The sequence below is a fragment of the Ochotona princeps genome, chromosome 25 (assembly GCF_030435755.1).
Source record: "Ochotona princeps isolate mOchPri1 chromosome 25, mOchPri1.hap1, whole genome shotgun sequence".
Taxonomy (NCBI): Eukaryota; Metazoa; Chordata; class Mammalia; order Lagomorpha; family Ochotonidae; genus Ochotona; species Ochotona princeps.
In genome coordinates this window covers 7,969,239-7,988,561 of record NC_080856.1, presented here as the reverse complement: position 1 = coordinate 7,988,561, position 19,323 = coordinate 7,969,239, and the positions used below count along the sequence as shown (strand labels likewise).

The window sequence follows — 19,323 nt, the reverse complement described above, 5'->3', positions numbered from 1 at the left end:
GTGTGGATGCTGAGTAGTGGGAAGCTGAGCTGTCACAATGGAAGCAGACTTTTTTCTTTTTGCAAACTTGGAAATTGATTGAGAAAAGTTTAGCCACAAGATGATTTGGAGAGATTGCAGGAGTGTGAAATGTCTCCCTCTAAATCTTATGTGGTTGAAAGAACACGTTAATGTTATACTAATATATTAACAATCTGTGTGATTACTCTGTAATGGTAGAGCATTGTGTTATGTAACATTCTAAGCAGAATCATTGTGAAGGAATTTTTCATTTACTGCCATTTTTGGATTGCTGGAGTTAATCTTTCTGAAGAGCGATTGTCCTCCATCCTAACCTGACTCGTTATGTCTTTGAATACTCAGGCATTACTTGCTTAAGAATGTCAGTGACATTTTGCGGACACAGTATCGCTAAATTTCATAGTTTCACTGACACTTTTTTCTGATTCTTTGGAACATTATCAACTCTTGTTGGTGATTCTGAACAGAAGTTGGATCCTTAATACACGCTGCACATAGCTCAGAAGATGCTCCTAATCTAATGTAGGGAAAGAAATGCATTTGTTATCTCATGGAGCTGACTCATGTTAAAGTGACTGTATCATGCAACTTGACACTTGGTTTATAGAGTTTTTTTAAGTATTAAGTGAGATAATGTATAATATAAAAGATGTCTAATTAGTAGTTATAATTCTTTTAAGAATAGGACTTGTCCTGCAAAATTCATCTTGGCATAACACAGTTGAATGGAACAGAAGTTACATGTTCTCACAGTTTAAGTTTCTAATGCAATCATATATGCCAATGGTGGACATTTAATATAAGTATAATTTAATATAAATGTATAAATATAAATATAAGTCAGCTTGACTGGAATGGACCTCTCTGTGTCTCCCACTCTCTCTTCCCCTAGCTTTGCCAAGTATCCTCTGGGGTTAGGAATGAACAAAATCTCCATGCTTGTGGTGGATGACTCTGCAGCACAGGGAGAGACCCTGATCACATACAAACTCACCATCCATCGAGAAGACCGCCCAAGTTTGCCCTTGTTTGAGGACTTCACGGCATGTGGTTTCACGCAGGTGAGTGTAATTCGTCTTCTCCCTTGGTTGACTTGGGAATGATCTGTTAACCCAGATGAAATAATGCCAGATGAAAATGACTGTAAGAAATTGTGTGCTTTAAAATCTGAACTGTGGTATCACGCCGAGAAAGCGAGAATCTTACGCAGTTATGTAAGGCACCTCATTGGGAGCGGATTCTTTCTCGTGGGGTGACTGCTTCCTGTACTCGTCATGTTCAGTGGATTTATTGTGGTTAATATTCAAAAAAATGTCTGAATACTCACACTTCATTCTAAAATAGGTTTCACATTTCCGTCTTTAAATTGTGATGTTTTTCTTGGATTTGCCCCTGGTTCTACTTTTGAAACTTTGAACTAGCTTCAGTGGAATTTATTTTAAACAAGACAATATTATAAAACTATGTAATAGAAGGGACACTGGGCAAATGAAATGAAATTTTCTCTGGATAGATATATTTCTCCTTTGGTTACACCGATCGTTTCCAAGGCTGTGATTTCTTTGTGAGCATCCTGTGTCCAATCGGGTTGATTTGGGAGGTAGGTGACTGTTGTCTTGAGACTTTGCCTTCTTCAGTGATGATCTTATCTGCCTTTGAGTTATTTTTTAATAGAATTTAAAACAAATGCTTATTTATTTGAAAGTCAGAGTTACAGAGAAAGAGAAAGACAAGGAGGAAGCTCTTTGATCTGCTGCTTCAATCCCCAGATGGCTGCAATGGCCAGAGCTGAGTCAAGCCAAAGCCTTCTGGAGTCAGGAGTTTCTTCCAGGTATCCCACATGAGCAGCAGGGACTCAAGCACTGGGAACATATGCTGCTGTGCTTCTTTCTCTAGGTTATTAGTAGGGTGTTGAATTGGAAGCAGAGCAGCCGAGACAGGAACCAACACCTGTATGTGATGCTGGTATTGCAGGCAGCAACGTTATTTACTATGCCACATGCCACCCCTGCTTTTATGATTCTACATGTATTCTACTACTTTTTCTGATATCATATGGAATTATGATTCTAGGAAAATAATAATTCATACTCTTAACACATATACCAACCTACACAGGAGATATAAAGTATCTCACATTAAAAGTTTCACCTTCTCTGGGTAGTTTTGAAGGACAGAAGGTTGAGGCTTAGAGGTAGCATGAACACCATTTGTAAAGAATTTAATATCCAGCTATTGAAATGCCTCAACACCTCCAGTCACCACCACTTTCTTATCTACTCCCGAGTATTTAATACTATTTCATAAGGGTACCCATTCTTGAGATTTTTGTTTTTCAAGAAATTTGTGTCGCTAACTTAAGAATTGTCACTGCATCAAAAAAATTTTCACATTGATCTCAAGACTGGCCTAATGCAAGATAAAAAGTCTAACCTGAATAATGTCTTTTACAAAAAGATAGAGTGAGTTTTTGTGACCAAAGAGGTTTATGAAGCAATAGATTGAACAAAAGAAAGTAAATTTCTTTACAGTAGGACTTCGTGTTCCTTTACTGTACTAATTTAAAGGTTATCATTCAAAAGCAATGTTTATAGTTTACTGAATTTGCACAATGAACATGATGTTTTAGTGGAGCAATTATTAATTTTTCTTCCATGGAAACATAGGACTAGACTGTGGAAAAGATTTCAAAATGTATTGCTATCACTTTTGCAATTTTTAGTTTAAGTTTCTGTATCTTCATATTTTTCATAACTCAGAAGCAAAAGGTAGACCCTGACCAAGAATGTTAAGAAAAAATTAGGTGAAAATCTAGAGATAGAAGTGTGTTTTTGTCGATGTGTGTATATATAGGCCTGTGTAGATATAATCCAATCCAAACTAAATATTCTCTTTATCTAATGGAGCAAGCTTTATTTGACACATTGCTCATAGAAATGTGAAATTGTTGATCACTAAAAAACTTTGGTTGTACCTATTAAACACACACACATACATATAAATATGTTTTAATGTATGCATGTCCCGTGACTCGGCAGCTCTCCTAGTCTACACAGAATGATTGAGGTGATATGTCCAACAGATTTACACAATAAGATCTCCCTATCAGTTCTGTTCATAGCAGCTCTACTCTGTAAGAGAGGAGATAAATTCAACAGACTCCTGAGATGTTGCCAAATAAATGAATTACTGATACATACAAATATGAAAGAATATCCAAATATTGTGTTAGTAAAAGCAAGCCAGACATATAAACACACATACTGCATTTTTGTTGATACGGAGTTCAAAAATAGGCAAAATCAGTTGATGATGATAGCAACTTAAGTAGTGGTGGTATGGGTATTTACCAGGGAACTTTTTAGATAAATGTCCTGTATATTCATCTAGTTGCTGGGTGCTGCTTACATAAATAACCAGATGCTTTACAGATATATAAAACTTAATTAACGGTGCACTAAATACTTGTGTGATTTGCTGTATATAAATTATATAATATAAAATATGCATGATGTTTATATGTGTAGAATTACACATACCATATATAAATTATGCCTCATTATAGCAGGAAAAATGTATTGGTGGGAAAGTATTATTATTACCTTCTGAGATATATGTCTCTCTTCAAACATTGTATTGATCAGAAACTAGTTAATCACCATGCAATTACCTTAGAGAATAGAATACATTAGGCATCTGTTGCTGAAATATTAAAAAATTCTTGTGGAATGAATTTTATAGATAATTGTAGAAAACTATTTCAGTCATTTATTTAAAAATATCCTTTCCAGAAGGTCTTAATTTAAACATTTATGTGTGGTCCCACAGTAAGCATTCTGTTTTATGACATGGAAAAGTGTCTAATAAGCGTAAAGGAGTTGTAACCTGTCTTTCAGAAACTGTCCGACAAGTGAACGGACGAGTGTGGCACGAATGACATGTACTATTTTAGCCCCTTCCCTTGGCACAAGTGTCCTCAGAATCAAGAGCACAATTGATGTTTTTCTCGCCAAATTCTGAATCCAGAGACTTCCTTGTTCTCTCTCACCTTCAGTCTCCTTATGGTCTGTAGGTTTCATTGTAACCTAATACAAAGAAAGAGCCCAGTGCAAGCAAAGGCTGCGAGTTAACATTCCTAATCTCTTATCAGGTCTCAGATATTTGAGAATTTCAAAATGAATAACTAAGCAGAAAAGCACTATGAAACTTCTGTACTTTCGGTTCTCCAAACTGTTCATTTTTCTTTCCCATCAGTGATATCCAGGGTTAAGGCTTAAAGAGTGAAACCCCGCAGATGAAAGCGTAGGTTCTAATTGAATGCCAAAGTTTGTATAGGTGAACAGAAAAGGAAATATATTATACTCTAAGTGTATTTTATTTATTGGTATGGGAAACACTTATGTTTCTCTTTATATTTTAAAAGTAGATTTTAACCTGATGGGCTTCATATTAAGTTTTAAGTAAACATAGTCTTTATGTATTTGTACTACTGTAACAAAAATACCTGAGATTTTGTAGTTTATAAAGAACAGAAATGAATTTCTCATCGTTCTGGGAGCTGAAAGCCTAAGATCCAGGCACTGGCGTTTGGAACCTGGCAAGGGTCTTCCTGCTGAAAGAACAAAACGGGCAAAAGCCCGACACCGTTGACCTTTACTCAGCAAAGCCAGGTGCAAGGAGAGGCGTTCCTTCCTGCAGCCCGTTTATAAGGCATCACCCAAGTGACGACAAAGTGCTAATCATATTGCCAAAGGCAGCACCCCTTAAGGTCACCACAGTGAGGATTATGAATCTTAAGGGACTTGCAGACCATGGCAAACATCAAATACAGTGAGCTGGGACAGGAGAGTTCAGTTTATGGCTAGCCAGACCTCTCACTTTTTGCTTCTCCATTCCATTGTTATCTGGGTATCTTCTGTTCATTTCATCATTTCACTAGAAGAGGAACGAGGAAGGAAAAAGCAAATATAAAGACCATCTGTCAATGAAAAGAGCAATTACTATGACATTTTGGTAAATTATAAGATAATTAGTTTATTAATCGTTTGTTTCACTTCTATTATCAAACATTGTTAAACACCTACTTAGCCATAAGAATTATTTAAGTTTACATAATGTGTACTTTCCAATTTTTATGATGATGCCAGTTGACATGTGTTTATGGTTGCTGCAGAAGTCACTCTTAGTTGTTACGAGTGAGAGAGGACTTATCTATGGAACTGCTATAAAGCAAGTACATGCAGTTGAGATGTGTTCCCCGGAGTTTCTTTGCCCCTGGGATCTGGATAGTTCTATGTAGGGGGATCTGTTCTGTGCATTGTGCTGTGTAGTTCATCACGGCTACTTCCGAGACCCCAACAGCAGATTTCTTTCTCAAATTGTGACAAACAAAAACGTATCTAGATGTTGTCAAATGACTAGAGCCAAGTCAACCCCAAGTGAGAACTTCTGACTGGAAGTAAGAGCTCTTGCTTTTCTACTGATCTGTGTTTTTATTGGAAATGTGAAATAGTTAGAGGTAATACGTCGGTGTTGTGTTTTGGAGAATCATTGTCATCTTTTCCATATATGTTTTTCTTACCATTTTGTAGTCAGCGGTATAATTTTAACAAAACTTTTCTCAGTAACCTTCCATCTTTTCTGTCTTATTATAATCAGAAATATGCATTCAATTATAAAAACATGATTTTTTGAAACAAGAAAGCATCACATAATGTCCTTATACTGTTATGTCACTTTGATTTACCCAGAAATAGCATGTTTTGCTGCTAGGAATAAAGATTTAGAAAGTAAGAAACTGTTATTATGGCTGGAGTATGTCATGTTTAGGAATTAATAAAATATATTTATGTTCTAAGGAAATTAAAACACATGTGGGGAAATATCTCTTCAACTACCCATTTCCAAATCAAAACTTTTTGACACAGATAATAGAACATCCACAGAAGCTGATTTTGTAGATAATCTATGGTTTCATGTACATTTTGCCCCCAAGCATTGTGATAGAATAGACCCATATGTAAACATTACAGAAAGGTCATATAGCAAAGTCTAGCAAAGTCTGTATGTTACAAACAGATTTTATTTTTAAATGGATTATAATTCACAAAGAGAAAATATTGAGAAAATAATATGTTAAAATATTTGCCAGGACTTAGCTATACAATTAAGACTGACATTTGCTGCTTTGTTAAAGACGTTAATTAGGCATCTGGAGGCTGAGCTATTAAATGATATGTGAATGACTCCAGTTGAAGCATTCACAATTCCTTATATAATTCTCTCATTTGTTTTTCATTCCTTTGTAAAAGACCACAAGGGTTTATTATAAGAAGATTGTTAAATATCTCAAATCATAGCTGTACAGTTTTTCAGTAAATATGCTTAGTATGGGAACAGAATGTATTTATTAATAATTGGTGAAAACATGTTGATTTCCAAAGTCATAATAACAATAAAATGTCAGATAAATGATTTTTGGTTCCCTTGCTTGCTTCAATTTAGCAGAAGAATTTAACTTCATTTTCCAACAATGGCATCTGTCCTGCAATGAAGTGCTCTCCTCCAGCCCCTGATTTTATGTACTTGTTATGCACTTTGTTCATAGGAGTAAGCTCTTTGCCACAGAAAAATACAATACTGGCAGCAACAGTAGCAACAGACATGGTCGTAGGAGGGCAACATTTGTTGAATGCTATTCCATGCTTTCCCGCTCTAGTCCATGTCTTCATGTATGATTTGATGTTCACCATAACCCTGAACGTATGTGGGTTTTTAACCCCCTTATATAAAAACGGGGGGGGGGGAATTAAACTTTACAAATCTTAAAAACGTTGGCTAAGCTTTCTATGTAATCAGTTGCAAAAATGGATTTTGATACAGATTTTGCTAACTTCAAGTTCCATTAATGAATACTGTATACGGTGGAATTTTAAACACCCATTGCACTTTCTTTTTTTCAGATTCATTTATTTATTTGGACATCACAGTTATACATAGAGAAGGAAGGACAGAGGGAAAGAGGAAGAGAGAGAGGGGAAGAGAAAGGTCTTCCATCTCCTGTTTCATTTCCTAGGTGGGCACAATGATTGGGGCTGGACCAGGCTGACTCCAAGAGCCAGGTGCTGTCCCTCACATGGGTGGCAGAGCCCCAAGCACTTAGCCTGTCCTCTTGTTTACCCAGGCTGTTCACGGGGAGCTGGATTGGAAGTAGAGCAGCCAGAACTTAAACTGGTGTGCATGTGGGATGCTGGCATTACAAGTTGTGGCTTTATCTACTATGCCACAATGCCAGTGCCTGTACTTAAATTCTAATTGAACTGTTTGGGGAACACCAATTCAACTAGAATACAAGCCATTAGAACTTGTATTTTTTTTCCATGAATTCACACATTGATCATTAATTTTATGATGTTCTGAAATCACTCCAAACTTTCGAATTCCAGATAAACTTTATTTTGGTGGGGATTGTAGTGAGTCTTCCCTCAACAGTATATCTATTGGAAATTATCCAGGGATACATAATGTGTAATACTCTATAGATGTGTACACCATACGCATCTAAAGGAAGAACTCCCATTCTTCTACACATGTGATGATTCTAGACTCATGACACTTTTGACGTGAAATGCATAGGCTTTCCTTTCATAAGAAGCCATTTTCCAGCTCTGCTGACACCTGTTGGGAGTGTTGTAATTCAATTCCAACAGTAATGTCCTGGACTTAGAGTCGACCTCTCGGTGTCAGAGATCAGTCCCACAGGACTATCCCACTTCAGACACCAAGCACACGTTCCACGTTGTAGCCTGTGTTTCTGACAAACTGGCTCTAAGTCTGTGGTTTGCACAGCTCCCTTCTTGGGTTTAGTGATTTGCTAGAATAGCTCACAAAACTGAGAGAAATATTTATATATGTTTCTCTGCTGATTATCAAGAATGAAACTCAGGAACAAGCGCTTAAAAGAATTAAAAAGAATTAAAAAGGATGCCTGCGTCTCTGGGCGCACCAGATAGGAAACACGTGGTGTGTGGATTTTTAGGCGTGGTATCATGTAGGCGTGGTACATGATTAATCTCTAGCCTTTCTTCTCTCCCTGGAGAGTGCAGTTTAATGCTGAAGTTTCAAGCATCTAGTCATGATTTGGCCACCCAGGAGTCTACCAAGATTCGTATCAATAAGATAACGGATGTTGCTATTTCACTGAAGAAATACTATGGGATTTAGGAGCTCTTTGTCAGGAACCAGGAACACACCCCAAAAGTTCTTAATTGTGACTTCATAACTCCTTAGCTTCTGATCCTCTGTCCCTCTTTATTGGTGTCCAATATTTCAACCAGGTTTAGGTATTTTACATGTTAGAATGCTCCTTGGCCAGAAGACTATCCTTGCACTAATCACTGAAATGTTTCCACTGCATACTTTTTTTGGGGTGTTATGTTTGATGATACGTTAGAGTAATTCCTAATCAAACACTTGTAAATAATTTGTAAGACATTACATTATCTTACTGTTGTTACCTGAACAACAACAACAATAAATTTATTTGAAATTTAGTTTAAAAGTTTCTGTATGGGCCCAACATGATAGCCTAGTGGCTAGAGTCCTTGCCTTGCATGTGTTAGTATCCCATATGGGCGTCGGTTCTAATCCCAGTGGCCCTGCTTCCCATCCAGCTCCCTGCTTGTGGCCTGGGAAAGCAGTCAAGGATGACCCGAAACCTTGGAACCTTGCACCCGCATGGGAGATCTAGAAGAAGCTCCTGGCTCCTGGTTGTAGATCAGCTCAGCTCTGGTCATTGTATCTCCTTCTCTCTGTAAATCTGCCTTTCCAATTAAAATAAATATGTATTTTTAAAAAGATTATATTTAACAAGTGTTTATATACATATGAATGTATTAATAGTCCACCTGTAGACTATTTTATTTGACCCATTCATAAACATTTGTGTGGGCACCTGAAAGTATTATTTGTTATGATTATCTACTAGAGAAATTGGTCCTACTTTTTGCAGACATTCTGAAGGGTGTTCAACAGTGCTATTCATTTCATTCTCAAACAAATCTGGCCATAGGCTTTGTTTCAAGTCTTCTTGAGGCCCTGAGTTCCAACACTTAGCCTTTGCAGATGTTTTACATTCCCTGTTCATGGACTGACTGTTCTTCGTCAGTCTCCTTCATGGCCACCTAGCTGGCCATTCAGACTCCATAAGCCCCCTCAGTTGTCAGTCAACATTTACATTCATCCCAGGCTAGGGAATTTCTTTTTAGCATTCAGTTTTGTTTAAAAGTAGGTAAAGACAAAGGGTGTGTGCTTTCATCCCATGATCTATTTTAGTACTTACATAAATCGTCTTACTGTTTTGGTGAAAGATTGTTGTTAAACACTTACCTCATGAGTGATTATAACTTATTGTAAAATAAGTTACCATTTAAATGAAAAGTTTCGCTCAGTACAGCTGTTCCGCATATTTCCCTGAGACACATCTGCTTCCTTTCCTAGAAGAAATAAACGGTTACTACCGTTAGTACAGCAGAGCCAACAGGAGGGCGATGGGGAAGGGAACTGGATCTTTTTGGCTTCTAACAGCATCCAGAGAGTTTTTAGTATCCATTCATCTTTGCTTGAAGTTTATGTTTCTGCATTCTAAGAATTAGTCTTAAAATTTCTGAACTGGATAGGAAAGTGGAAAGGCACCCCACAAACTTTTTAGATAAACTATTCCTTTAGAGTAAATGAATTTCAAATGTGATGTTTGTGAGTTTCAATGAGGTTGTTGCTAAGTCAAAATCAAAGAGAGTCAAGTAATAACGTCAGTCCCTAATACCTAGATGCATGGGCCTTCATTGCTGCAAAGGACACCTTGGTCTTTTTTTTTTCTCCACTCTCCATTTCCTTCCACACCTCACAAGTTCAAAGTAACCCTAGCACAGAAGCAAGGAAGAGATCCTAGATACAGACTAACAAATATATATTCTTGGCTTCATCAGATAACAAGAATTGACTGTGTAAAGGGCAAGTTAAATACAATGATTCCTCTGGGCCAGCGATTCTTGAAATTTTTGAAGAAGTAGTATATCCCTTTGACCTTTTCATCAAGAAATAATGAGTGTGCATTATCAAAAGTTATTAATTCTAAAAGTATGAAAACTTCAGGATAAAAAAATTCTTATCCTAGGGAACTTGCATTCAGAAATAGAATAATTGCCAGCAGTGACAGAAATGATAAGGGCAGCTTCATCTTTTGCATAAACACACATGGTTGTAATTCAATCTATTTAACACCTACTTTGTTCCAGCAATGGTTGTAGCAGTTTAAATACATTTTTTCATATATAATTGTGAATACAAAAAAATAGTGTCTATAAAACATTGTTAGCCTTTGGGATTATGTGTAGTCTTTCAATGACCTCTGTTAAGATGCAATCAGTAATTGTTAGACTTATGTTTTCTCAAAGCAAAATGCCATTGATGTAATATGTGCGTTGGACACGGGAGGCTGTATCTGAGCCACTGCTTTCTTGCAGCCCGAGGAGGTGGTGAAGAGATGTATGTAACGACATTCCTGGAAGCACGAGGACATTGAACTCCCTGCCATTGGGCTATTGATATAAATTAGACACAATCATTGATGTGCTTGCTTTCAGCAGGCTACAACACATTGGTTTTTGTTCAGAGGTTGACCTGATATTGCAGTTAGGTAGTGCTGAGGGAACCTCCACTTGTCTTTGACTGATTGTGTCGTCTCCTTCATGGGCATGTGTTGTAGGAACAAGAAGGAGGGACGGAAGATTCCTTGCAGATGCTTTCCCCAGTTGTAGAACCACAGGCTGGCTTGACATGTGTTTTTCTAAATACAGAATTAGGACACTTTACTGTCCGACGTGTTTGACTTCTTTTGAAAAACACAAATTCAACTTTTTATGTATTTATTTTGGTGAACATCCCTTGTTTTAGGCAGGACAGATGAGTTTGAAGTGTTGAGCATGACTCGTTCTTCGAAGCAGAACAGGCCTATCTACGCCAGTGGCCCCAGCTCTTCAGTGCCCCATCCTTCAGCATGTTTCCTGAGCTCTCTGAACTAGATGCACATTGTTCAAATCATTAATGCAGAAGCTCTATTTCTAAATGTGCAAAGTGAATGATGGTTTGCATATTTGCTGTTGCCTTTCTTTGAGTAGAAAAAAAGTTTCCATTTTTGGTTGGAATTGCACGTCATTTTTTTAACCTGTGTTCAGTTCTCAATGACAGTGTCTCAGTATATCACAAAATGTAAATGCAGGGAACTGATTTTGCTGAAAAAAAAAATGCATTGTTTTTAGAGACTTTTACAAATCATTGCTTTAAAAATCTTCCTTGAGAGATGATTCCAAGAATGAGACCTGCCAGATAACCCTCAAATCTGAAATATTCAGTTCACAAATAAGAGAGATTAGCTCAAAGTATCAATAGACAAGGGGCAATTATTATTGCAAGCCCTACCACTGTTGATGGGCTTCCACTTTTGTTAGAACCCAAGCAAATGCATTTTGTTTATGTCAATATTGGCACAGAATGAAAAAATAATGATTTGTGTAAAGCCCCTGGAATAGCCTGCCCTGCCTGGGACTCTCTGGCATCTTCTTTTTCAGACTAAGCTCATCTGTGATCACAGCAACCCCTTGGTCTGGCATGCAGCCCTTGCTGCCAACTGGCCACATGCCGCCCACAAACAGCCTGGCATCCCCTTCTTAACCAGAGCACAAATATTAGATGAATTTCCTTTGAACCTTGTTTCCTCTTGGCTCTTGACACAGCCGAACTGCTTGGAAGAAGCACTTTAGGCTTTGGGACCACAGAATCCCTTATTAATCTTTTTTGGGGGGATAAGCAAATATGAAAGTAATTTTTACTGTTCTTCAAGGCATTCAATACACTGTAGCATGAATGTAAAAGATGTCCCATTTCTTAAACATTTAATTAGACACTGTCACTACAGTATATGAAATATTAACTCTCCGGGAGTCCTTAAAAGGAATACCATGGTTTCAGACTATAATAGTAATAATATTAGTACTAATAAAGTGCCATCACTTTCTATTTGATGCTTCGTCCAAGAAATATTGCTTTAGACACCTTCATGTGTAACTAGCCAGACAACAGTCAGCCCACATTTAAATAACTCAATATAATAATATGTATTCCAGAATGTTATATTCTTTTTAACACCATTATCCAGTTAGAAAACTTTTAACCATAATGGTAATAATTTCCAGCTGTCTCAAATCCTAAAAGTAAAGCTTCAACCTTCCCACCCCCAAAATATATTTTGTTACTGAAACATGTGTAAACAATTATGAATATCTAAACCATATTCATATTGGCTTTCAAACTCTTTCCAAAACATTACTGGAAAAATACATCTAATGAGCATGTTGATAAATACAATTGACTTCAAAAGTTGCTTTAGCAGGCCTACTGGCTAAACATTTTGCTTTTTACTGGATATACGAAAAATAATATAAATTGTAAATTTCCCATTCAAAAAGATAAAGACACTTATTTCATGTACCTGTCTGATTTGTGAAATTCAGGTTTGGCAAAAACCTTCCTGGGGATCTTCGAGAGGAGGTTCAACAACTGATTTGTAACAAGCTCTCAATTTGGGGGAGATCAAAGAAGGCCTGTGACTTGATCAAGTCTGTGCTGGCTTTGTTGTGTGCTTCCTCAAAAAATAGAAGCATGGGGATTCATTAAGCAGAGGAAGAATTTGAGAACATATACATGTATTCTCTTTCTAAAAGATTCATTTTATTTATTTTAAAGGCAGGGTGACACAGAGCTAGAGAAATAGAGAGTGAAGAAGAAAGAAATCTTCCATCTTTTGATCCATTTCCTCCAGGATCCAGGAGCCAGGAACTCTGTCCAGGCATCGTGTGTGGGTGGCAGTGGCCCATGCACTCAGGCCCTTGTGCTCCACCTTCCCAGTTGCATTAATAGGGAGATGGACTGGAAGTAGGGCAGCTGGGATTAACACCTCCACTCCAGTACGGAATGCCAGCATTGCAAGTGGCAGCCTAACCGGCTGTGCTTCCTGTGTTTAAATCACAAAATGTTTGATCTAAAGCTTCCAAAAAATAACACAAAAATTTGTGGAGCATAGATGCTTTTTAAATTATTATTATTCAAGTTTTAAAATGTTGCTCCACAGCAGCACCGGGTAGACATCGTAGACATCGCTCCTGACTGAGAAGGTTAGCAGACAACGTAGTTTTCAAGTTTGCTACATCTCAGTGAATAGCCTCCCTCCCTCCCCAGCCCCTCCCCGACTTAGAGTCAGAGTGATATGGGAGAACTGAGAGGAGGGGTGGCTTTGAGGATTGTGTTGCTCATGAAGAGAGTCCACTTCCTTTGGTCCACTTCTGCCTGGAGGGAGGGAGTGCCCCCAGTTTCTCCTTTCTAAAGTAATCACCTGTGAATTTGGAGATGCCTTCAAAGGGGAGAAACAGTTTGTGTGACTGCATGTTAATGACAGGGTCTGAGCACTGGCTTTGTACTATCAAAGAGGGAGAAAGAACTTGGAGGCACTGCAGCTGTTGAGGCTCGCCAGGCTAAGCAGGGACAAGGATCAGTTTCCTCGAGTTCTCCCGGTGCTGCAGGTGTTATCCGTTCCTACAGCTGAGACGTTGACGATGCAAGAAAGGTAGTTCTGGATGCAGAGGTATCAGGGGACAGGTCTAAAAGGTGTCTGCGTGTCTACATAAGGAGCCACTGCAGAAGGTCACTGAAACTCTCAGTGCCTTAGACAGTGCCGCATCTGCATTGCCAAGTTGAAGGTCATCGACTGCACATGTAAACAACGACCTGAATCAGCAGTGAGGGCCCAAGAGAGAGGTAAGCAGAGACCAGAGGGAATCAACCCTGTCCATTACTTCTGCCCCTTTAGTGTTAGACTTCTATGCTGGCGTAACAAATTGCCACACATTTAGAAGATGAAAAAACAACATCCCTGTACTAGTCTCAGGTTGCTAGCTTGGAAATTCAGAGACCCCTTGACAGAGGGTGCTCTGCTCAGGGCTCACAAGCTGAAGCCAAGGTGTTGGCCTGCAGCTATAGAACCAAGGTCTCTATGACGGGCTTCCTATCTGTGAGAACACGCTCTGAGCCCCCATCGCTGCCCATGTTCCTTGCCACAGGTCCCCTCCACCTTCTGGAAACCTATAAAGAAACCTCTACCTACAGGAAACCCTCAAACCTTGAATCTCTACTGCCTTGCCCACCCCTCGCCTGTCTTTGACCTATAGATTCAGACTTAAGCTTCCTACTTTAAGGTCAGTGACTTGGGACCCTAATCACACTACAAAGTCCTTCTCAGAAGCACTTGGATTAGTGTTTGCTTGAATAACTCGAGGAAGATGTACCAGGGTACTTATTATAAATAGTTCAGGGAAGATATCTATTACAGTAGCAATTATGTGTAAAAGTTTCAAAGTAGATTTTTTTCTTGCACAAGAATAAAGCTACATTTAATTACATTTTTTATACTTTATGAAGTTCCCTCATGTGCACATCTGGAATTATAAGAATAGCCTTAAAATTGATCTTATCATCCTTCTTACACATCATGTGAATTCCCACTGTCCTGGGAAACATCTGGATTCAACATGAGATTAGAGGGCCCGGCGGCGTGGCCTAGCGGCTAGAGTCCTCGCCTTGAACGCCCCGGGATCCCATATGGGCGCCGGTTCTAATCCCGGCAGCTCCGCTTCCCATCCAGCTCCCTGCTTGTGGCCTGGGAAAGCAGTTGAGGACGGCCCAATGCATTGGGACCCTGCACCAGCGTGGGAGACCCGGAAGAGGTTCCTGGTTCCCGGCTTCAAATCGGCGCACCGGCCCGTTGCGGCTCACTTGGGGAGTGAATCATCGGATGGAAGATCTTCCTCTCTGTCTCTCCTCCTCTGTGTATATCTGGCTGTAATAAAATGAATAAATCTTAAAAAAACATGAGATTAGAACTTAAGTGAATAATAACTGCTAGTGACTGAAGCATGTTGATACAGGTCTTTAATATCGTTAAGGGGGCAGGTTTATTAAGAAAGGGAAGATTGGTCCATGGAAAATGGTAATAGCAGTTACATGTTAAGCCATAATTATTGGTTATATTTTATTAATTTACAAGTGTTATGGTCAGAACTATAACACATGATTATAAGGCCCTATTAGAGTAGAATGGTCTACCATAATAAATGCCTGTGTGCCACATACTGTTCTTATTTGTGACTCTAATGTATGTGACAGTCATATGTGAGGATCACCGTGACAACAACAAAAGCAGAGCAGGGAGTTAGGTCTGGGTCTGTTGGGTATAAGAGCTCAGGATATTGCTTGTTAGATAGTAGCTATCCTTTAGCTGCTATGGCATTTTTATCCGGAAAAGTAATGAGGAGGCTTATTCAGCTATGAAGTAAAATGGTTGTAATCAGAGCTCTGAAAGTTTTCATAATCAAATATTTCCTCAATGAATGCAGAAAGGGATTCTGTCTATCTAAGCAGATAGAAGTTTTTCCACCAAGAGGAGCAGTTTTTCTATATTTTGTTTACATTTATTTCCATTTCACCTTGAAAATAATTTAAGATTGATAGATCTGTAACAGACCTTTCTAACCATAGAGTGTTCCAATCATAATTCCTTTCAGAGGTGCAAAAGTGACAAAATTAGGTCAAATGTGATGCAGTAGATATTGGTAAGGACTGTGGCCAAAGGGAATGCATAGCCCTATTAAAGTCACTCACTCCTGGATGATGGTTGCCATCTTGGAAAATTAGCCCCACTTTATCAGATTCCTCTTTTTCCCAAAAGACATTAAACAGTTCGGGTTTTATATTTTAAATATTTATGTATTCATTTATTCGTTCACCTAAAAGGCAGAGAGCCAGAAAAGGAGAGAGGAAAAAGAGAACGAGAGATTGCAGGTTCTGAGTCCCTTCCCCAAACACCCCTAATGGCTGGTTCTGGGCCCTGTTGGAGCTGGGAGACGGGAACGCTGTGTGAGTCCACCCCACGACTGCAGGGCTCCTGCTGCCTGACCCATCACCGAATTGGCTCTACCATAAGAGTGTTTACTAGGCTGTAATTGAAAATCTGAAGCGATATTTGTTGCTTCACCTTCAATGCTTCAATTCTGTCCCCTATCTCTTCCCCATCTCACTCTATGTATTCCACTTGGTGTTTCCTGCTCAGATCCTTTGTGGGAGCCTTCAGGACTTTATAGGTTCATGTAGGGTGTATTCATGGCAGGGCCATCCTGGGCCTGCGTAACCTCACACCACATTCCTAGAAGTTCTTGAAAAATCTGTACATACCTCATTACTTCTGACTGTTTCTGCATATTTACTGTTTGGTTTTACTGTTGATTGATTTAAATAAACAAGGACCAACCCTAGAACTGGTAAGAGGTCCTTCGGTGCCAACCTGGCAGCAAAGCCTGGGAAGTGATCAGTTGTAATAGAAATTAACAACAGTCTTTCAATAAAGCAATGTTCTTAGAAACAGATAGAACTCATCTTCTATTGCAAATATTTCTTCCAGTCCTCGGCCTTATATCTAAAGGTGGCTATGAAATGCGTACTTCTACTCTTCGCTCCGCTCATAGACTGTGTCCATTTTTCCGGTTGTATGTGAATCACTGTTTTTTAGGCAGCCTACCTCCAATCACTTTCAACAAATCTAATGTCAAAGTTGTGATTTCTACCTCACTTGCCACAACTTCCATTACATCTACTTTATTAGTTAAGCTTCTTGGGTGCAGGAAATAGGAATGAACTAGGGTTAACCTAAGCAGAAAAGAAACTTCTTCTAAACATATGTGTTAGCTAACAGAGTCGAGCTAATCAGAGAAGGCTAAAGATCCAGGAGATATATAGGAACCAAAAGAATGAGAAGTCTTATCACACCCTGTTACACTGGGGGAAGCACCTGGCCATCACTCTCACTACATATGTCCATTTTTCCGTATCCCGCAGGTTTGTGCCACTACTGAACTTTAGAGCTGTGAATGGAATTCCAAAGAACCCATTCTTACCTGTGTCTTCTACTTCAGACACAAAGCCTCAGGGTCAGGGCATCTGCGTGGTTCTAGTTTAGGTTATATATCCTGTTTCACTGAAGCAGAGGGAGTAGAAAATGAGTGCCTGATTTTTAATACTAGAGAATTCCACCTATGTAAGAAATAAATTAATAATGGGTAGTTAAAAAAAACAGAAATATCCCTCCAGTCTAATACTTTCTTGAGTTTCACAGTAACAAAAAGGCTACCAGTTCAAGCTAAGTTCACTCTCATACCTGCAGCTGTTTAAGGATAAAATAGCACAGACCAGGACAGGAGCTGTCCCTTTCTTTTCTTCCTTTTTTTTCCCTGCCAATTAACCAAAAGTGTAGACAGCTGTCTTGTTGGACTCCTGAAGGAGTCCAGCCATTACAAGGTCGAGTGAACAGAATGACTTTTCTTAAATCTTGCTAATCTCAACATTTTTAGTGTGTGTCACGGTACAAGTCTCAGTGTCCTACTGGGTGTTATTACAGATTTCTTTCTTTCAGGCTTGTCATTTGTAAATGGCAAGGAACAAAAGCTTAGGACACTTGGCTTGATTTTTTTAAAAAAATATTTATTTTATTTATTAGAAAGATAGTGTTATTTGGGGAAAGAGAGAGAGACAGACAGAGAGAGAGAGAGAGAGAGAGAGAGAGAGAGAGAGAGAGAGGTGTGCCATCCAATAATTCACTTGCTGAGTGGTCCAAATGGCCACAACAGTTTGAGTTCTGATTCTGTGTTTCCTTGGCCATGAGGATTATATCCACAACCTGCAACCTGTTTCCTGTCGAGTCGAGGACAGTTCTTCACTTTATTTCTCAAGTCACCTCTAAGGACTCAGCTCTCTTAAACTTTTTTTTAATTCTTTTTTAAGGTGTTATCATTTTCCATGATACAACTTTGAAGGTATAGAGATTCTCCCTTTCCAGCCCCTTTCTCTATCCCATTTCCCCTCCTGCCATTTTATCTCATATTATCATGGTAGTATAGTCTTTTAATAATGGTTACAAGTTTAACATTCTGCTAATTAAAGTGTGTCAGGGCACTTTAGGTCTAGGCAATGTTCGAAAACCTAGTATTGACTTGTCAAGACATATTTAGTAGTTTCATTGAAAGCCCGCCTTTTATTCTGGAGGAGAGATACATATTGCAACATGTCTTCACTTGGCCAGTGTGCTAGTCTCCATTATGCAGTTCCTCTATGAGAATCTGAAGTTTCTGTGGGTGCTTTTGTGCCTTGAAGGTGTTCATGGGATCCTTTTGAACAGGGCGACCCTTGTTGTAGCTGACTCTGTCCTGTCATGCCTTTCCTTATGCTAATAATTCCAAAAGTTGAAGGAGCATTGAACTCCAAGTTTCCTGTTCTGGCTTGGCAGGTCTGGGCCAGGCCCGAGCATTTGCGTGCTTAGCAAGCTTGCAAATGATGCTGATTTCATGACTTTGTCCAGGAACAGCTGTGTGAGCATCACTGCCTTTTAATGTCCCTAAGATTGCACCCATTCTTTTGTTGAACAATTCTCTGCTTTTAGGATTGTGCATATACTTGTCTTCTCTTTTTAATATTGTTATTCTGCACCTCGTTGCTTTAAATGATAGGAAAAATGATTTTTGTACATCTCAAAAACTTTTTTGTGTATGAAATGACCAATTTGTAGGTAATGTCAAGGAGACAGGGTTTTTTTTAAGATTTATTTATTTTTATTAGGAAGATTTACAGAGAGAGGAGAGACAGAGAGAAAGATCTTCCATCTGTTGGTTCACTCCCTAGATGGCTGTAACAGCTGGATCTGGGCCAATCCAAAGCCAAGAACCAGGAACCAGGAGCATCTTCTGGGTCCCAAGGCTTTGAATCATCCTCCACAGCTTTCCCAAGCCACAAGCAGGGCGTTGAATAGAAAGTGGGGCAGTCGGGACATGAACTGGTGTCCATATGGGCTCCTGGCACTTGGAGGGGTACTCCTCCAGAGTTCTCAGGGAACAAAAGAAACTTTTTTTTTTTAAAGGTGTTTCTTCTAACTTTCAATTCCATGTTGATCACTCTGTATTCTTCAAGACACAAATGTGTTTTTATTTAACTTCTCAGTATTTTCTAACTCTTCTTAAAATGATTCTAAAAAACCAAAACATTTCTCAATCTCTTCTTGAATTGGCTAAAATTTGTAAAGTATCCATGAATATCTTACACAGTATGTTGCATCAAACTGAGGATCTCTGATTATTTTGATAACAAATTATT

General features: G+C 38.8%; 1 protein-coding gene across 4 annotated transcripts in view; it reads left to right on the top strand.

The window, feature by feature from the left end:
- The window catches only part of CPED1 (cadherin like and PC-esterase domain containing 1), a 218,244-nt gene that overhangs the window by 118,535 nt on the left and 80,386 nt on the right, over positions 1-19,323 (top strand). For 3 of the 4 annotated variants that reach the window (XM_058654878.1, XM_058654879.1, XM_058654877.1), the window contains exon 15: positions 914-1,082. In XM_058654878.1, coding sequence (XP_058510861.1) covers positions 914-1,082 — 169 coding nt within the window. Of the gene's footprint in view, positions 1-913; positions 1,083-18,330; positions 18,379-19,323 lie in introns of those variants that run through there. The other variant, XM_058654880.1, reaches the window with a different exon arrangement.